The sequence below is a fragment of the Phlebotomus argentipes genome, unplaced genomic scaffold (assembly GCF_947086385.1).
Source record: "Phlebotomus argentipes unplaced genomic scaffold, Phlebotomus argentipes genome assembly scaffold_18, whole genome shotgun sequence".
In the NCBI taxonomy this organism is placed as follows: domain Eukaryota; kingdom Metazoa; phylum Arthropoda; class Insecta; order Diptera; family Psychodidae; genus Phlebotomus; species Phlebotomus argentipes.
Window position 1 is genome coordinate 2,621,778 of NW_026776177.1, and position 4,528 is coordinate 2,626,305.

The 4,528-nt window shown below is 42.9% G+C and overlaps 1 protein-coding gene across 1 annotated transcript; it reads right to left on the reverse strand.

The window, feature by feature from the left end:
- Positions 1-2,942: 2,942 nt before the first annotated feature.
- LOC132260940 (cytoplasmic tRNA 2-thiolation protein 1) lies at positions 2,943-4,435 on the reverse strand. Its single transcript, XM_059759363.1, has 2 exons — positions 4,342-4,435; positions 2,943-4,286 (listed from the first exon to the last, which is right to left on the reverse strand). The coding sequence occupies exons 1-2, from the start codon at positions 4,387-4,389 to the stop codon at positions 3,306-3,308; spliced, it is 1,029 nt and encodes a 342-aa protein (XP_059615346.1). The 5' UTR covers positions 4,390-4,435; the 3' UTR covers positions 2,943-3,305.
- Positions 4,436-4,528: the final 93 nt, after the last annotated feature.

The window sequence follows — 4,528 nt, forward strand, 5'->3', positions numbered from 1 at the left end:
CCTGAGGCGCGCATGAGAGAAATGAGATAGAGCATTTCGACGGGTGCGTACGAAACTCCGCAGCAACTTCCACTCAAACTTCCTCACTATTCTGGCCTGGCATCGCTTGAATATTGCGAAAAATGACTTTTATCAAATAAATCTTGAAAAGCTTCAGAATATTCTCAAATTTCCCATCTGAAATGACAATATTCTTAGGGAATTATCACATAACGATAAGTTATTGAACTTATCGACATTTATCGATACGAAATGCGTAAAATTTCCTTGTTTTTAATCTTAAAAAACCTTTGAAAGGCTGATAAGAATTAAATATTTCTTCAGTTGCTTATTTTAACTACTTTTCTCACTTAAATTGCGTTAAAACTTGGTTAAAATTAATTATCGATAACTTATTAAAATAATAAATCTTATATAATTCTTGAAATACTTCTGAATCTTCTCAATTTGTCCATCCAAATTGATAATATTCTTAGGGAATCATCCCATAACGTTGAAATGCCGATGAGTTATTGAACTTATCGACATTTATCGACAAGAAATGCTTAAAATTTCCTTTCTATTGACCTTAGAAAACTCTAAAAAGGACTGATATGGATTAATTATTCAGTCAATTGCTGATTTTAACTATTTTCCTCCTTAAAATTGCGGTTAATCTTGGATAAAATTTATTGTCGATAACTTATAAAAGAAATAAATCTTATGAATAAGTGGAATAAGTCTTGAAAAGCTTCTGAATCTTCATAAATTTACTATTTAAATTGATAATATTATTAGGGAATTATCCCATAACGTTGAAATGCCGATAAGTTATTGAACTTTTCGACAATTATCGACAAGAAATGCTTGAAATTTCCTTGTTTTTAACCTTAAAAACCCTCAAAATTAGACTGATAAGGACTATTTACTCCTTCAATTGCTCTTTTTAACTACTTCCTCCCCTGAAAATTGCCTTAAAACTTGGCTAAAGATCATTGTCGATAGCTTAAAAACCAGTTGAATTCGACGCTTAGACTGAGAATGACTGGAAACGACAATTTTGCCTCTTTATAGTTCTCTGCGCAGCGTGCGATTTGGAGCAATTTCGGGTGCGGGCTTCGGTCTCTCGCTCATCGTCGCGAGGGCAAGAAATCATGTTTGTACCCCACATTCTCTTATCATTATCGCACGATACTATATTTAAAAGTTGCTCTTTGTCAACCTGAGATGCTGGCGCGAAGCGAAAGCTTTTCTCCCTCGGCAAATCACGACAATCTTCCCACACTCTCGCCGAGTGACTTCTTTTTTTGGATGATAAAACGAAGAAAGAATTCCATGCACAGCTAATATTTGCATAGAAAATTACACTCTCGGGGGATTTACAGGGTCGTAATAGATAAAGATGCGAAAAAAAGAAGTAGAATCTGCCTACAATTTGGCAAATCGGAAAAGTCATCTTGCGGAGCACAAAGAAAAACCACTCCAAACTTTCAAATTCCAGCTCACGCCCTTCTCTCACGGTGAAAATCCAGAGAGAGAGAGAGAGCGAGCAAAATTCTCTCCGAGAGAGAGACGCTTTTCCACGCAGGGAAAAAGAAGAGGAACTCTCCTTATCATCCTGGCCTGGGTAATTCTATTTGGCAATGTAATCAAAGCGATACCTCCTCATGAAGCTGCCAATTTGTGGCGCCTTTTTTTCCTTCTCGCTCTCTTTGGGACTTTCTCCGGCGATTTGTGTCTCAATTCGCTGGGAATTACAGCTAATCATCGTTTTTAATTTTGCAATTCCGCACCAGAGACACCGGAAGTACTTAGTCAAGCTTCCGTTTACAACACACACTCTAAAGCGGGGAGGCTCGAAAAGAGAGCAGAAAATCCATATTTTCCTCAAAAGAGAACAAGAAGAAGAAGAAGCAAAAAATGTATGTAAAACATATTTTTCCCAGTTGCGAAGAGAGAAGCTGAAAACTTTAATGCCCGAGACACTGACTTAATAGGGCGAAAATGCCACATGTTCTTATTCACTCTTTCTCTCTCTCCTTTAGAATTTGCATTGTTACAGTGACTCTTCACGAAGAGGACTTTCCGCTCCGCTCGAGAGTTCTTCAGATTTCCGCCCAAGCAGTGGCGTAGACGCAAGGATTCACTTCCAGGCAGAAGAGTTGATAGCAATCTCCCTGGAACCGCACTGTCTAATAGTCGCTGTTGTCGCACGACTTTACATTGGATAAATCGGCAGAACATCCAACGTGGGACAAATTAGCGATGATTCTTGCCAAATGTCGTACGATACAATGATGGATATATCATGGATGCCAACTCTAACTCGCGCGTTTCTCAGCGTTACCCTCAGTGCTGCCTCTACCGTCAAATAATGCTAACAGCGAGATTCTCGTCAGAAGGAGAAGGTCGCCATTTTGGGTGAATTCGACTTACAATATGCTATTTTGTGAGATAAATTGACAAAGTTTTCCGTGTCGCCATTTTACAATTTGCTCTTACAGCTGTCAGAGTGAATTGAGGATCCAGAAGTGGTGAATATATTGCAGAAAAAGGTTTGTAAATTATTATTAATTTATCAGAAAACCACTCGAAGTGTTCTTATGCAGTGTTTGCAATAGAAATTACAAAAAAAAAAATGCAGAATAATTTAGTGTAAAATCAGACAAATGATTTTGTGATTAGAAGAAGTGTTTTCAGTGGAATTTTTGGAGATAGAGGAAGCTTCTGAGATTGCCCGGTATCTGTACTTCGGGAGGAAACTTTATTCTTCTAATGGAAAGTGAGTTTGTGGTCAACTCATTTTCAAGGACGTCCGGGAGTGTCTTCTGTTAAGAAGTCAAGAGAGAAGTTAAGAGTCTCTAATCGACAACAGACTCCCGGGCATCGGCAAGACGTGGGCAGATCACTTCGACCAGCTGAAGGAAAAGCTGTAAACTGTTTTAAATAAAAATCTACCCGTATTTTTGATCTTTTAATTTCATCATAAGAAAATCAAGCTCGTTTACACTGGGTCGTATGACAAGTCTCTTATGTTGTCTCACGTGTTCGTTGGAATTACTTGGTATTTTTCTTATCTCTTGTTGGGACAAACACAGTGGAAAAACATGAGACATCGTACGACACGCGCTTCCAGGGCGCTCTGTCCTCACTACGTCACTGCCTCAGCCTCTCCGCCTTGAGAGCAGAGACCGCAATTCTGACTCTCCACTTTAATCCCTAACATGAATCTTAATTAATCTGAAAAGTTATCTTGTTCAGGAAACACACGGTCGGAAGAGATTTTTGGCATAATTGAGCAAGAACTTTTCTCCTTTATTGCACTCTCAGAAGTCATTCTTCACTGAATGGGCATTGAGTCTACTCACGAGGAGCTTCTCGTGCTCCGCCATCATTCTGACGCCCTTCGACTTCTTGCCGATGCCCAACTTCGGCAGGCCCTTGTTGAGTCCCTCGAGTAGCACGCACGCCTTGCACGGCTGCTGGGAAGAGACAAAGCCACAGCGCTCGCAAGTTCCTCTCTTTGGCATCTTCACGGCGTCCCGGAAGGCGAGTTGCTCGCCTGAGTGAATGATGTCCACGATCACGCTGGGCCGGATGCGCTCCAGGTCTTTCAGAAACGCCCTCGCGTGGCCCCTGTACGCATTGGGGGCGAAGATGCACTCGGTGGAGAAGTACACGAGTCGCCGGAAGTGCGCGTACATCACGATCTCCTTCTCGTACGCGTACTTCAGCGGCTTCACGCGCGGAATTGAATCATCGCCGATGGTCTTCACGTCCGTGCATCGCCGGAGACGCGCTGTGTCGCCCCTCAAGATGTTCATGAGCACCGTTTCGGCGATGTCGTCCGCATTGTGACCCGTGGCGATGCAATCAACGCCCAAGAGCTTCGCTCCTCTGTCCAGCGCCTGCCTCCGGAACACTCCGCAGAACGTGCAGTTGTTGCTCCGGCCAATTTCGCCCACGATCCTGTCCATCGTCCAGCCGTAGAGCTCCTCGTAGGAGAGAATCTTCAGCGGCATCTCGTAATCATCACGATTCCTCTTCACAGTCTCCAGACTGTCGTCTCGATAGCCTGTGATGCCCTCGTCAATGGACAGCAGAACCAGCTTCAATCCGTACGCGTGGCGCTCATTCAGCGCCTTCATCACATAGGCCAACACTGTGGAGTCTTTCCCACCACTAGCAGCGATTGCCACGGTCTGTCCCGGCGAAAAAAGAGCATTTTCCGTAATCGTGTGATGAACTTCAGCCTCGAAGGCGGTCAGGAAGCAGTCTCGACACAGTGGATCCGCAGTTTTGGGGCGCTAACAAGAGAAATGGTCAAGTATTTCACTCCAATTTGATGGTCACACATCTCACCTTTATGCTAGCCTTTTGGCCGCATCCGGTTTTGCATAAAACAGGCATTTATCCGCAAGAAATCCCAAGCAAAACACAGTCAAAAATACAAAAATATCAAAAACCATCAAAACATCAATTCCACGTGAGTCACTTTCCCGCCGCCAGCGCCGCCAATACGCTCAGCACAGAACAATTCATCGCAGTG

Excerpts from the sequence above, each read along its gene's own strand:
- LOC132260940 (XM_059759363.1), bottom strand. The coding sequence starts at position 4,389 with ATGCCTGTTTTATGCAAAACCGGATGCGGCCAAAAGGCTAGCATAAAG. Across the intron at positions 4,287-4,341 it reads GCCAAAAGGCTAGCATAAAG|CGCCCCAAAACTGCGGATCC; the intron begins GTGAGATGTGTG and ends TTCTCTTGTTAG.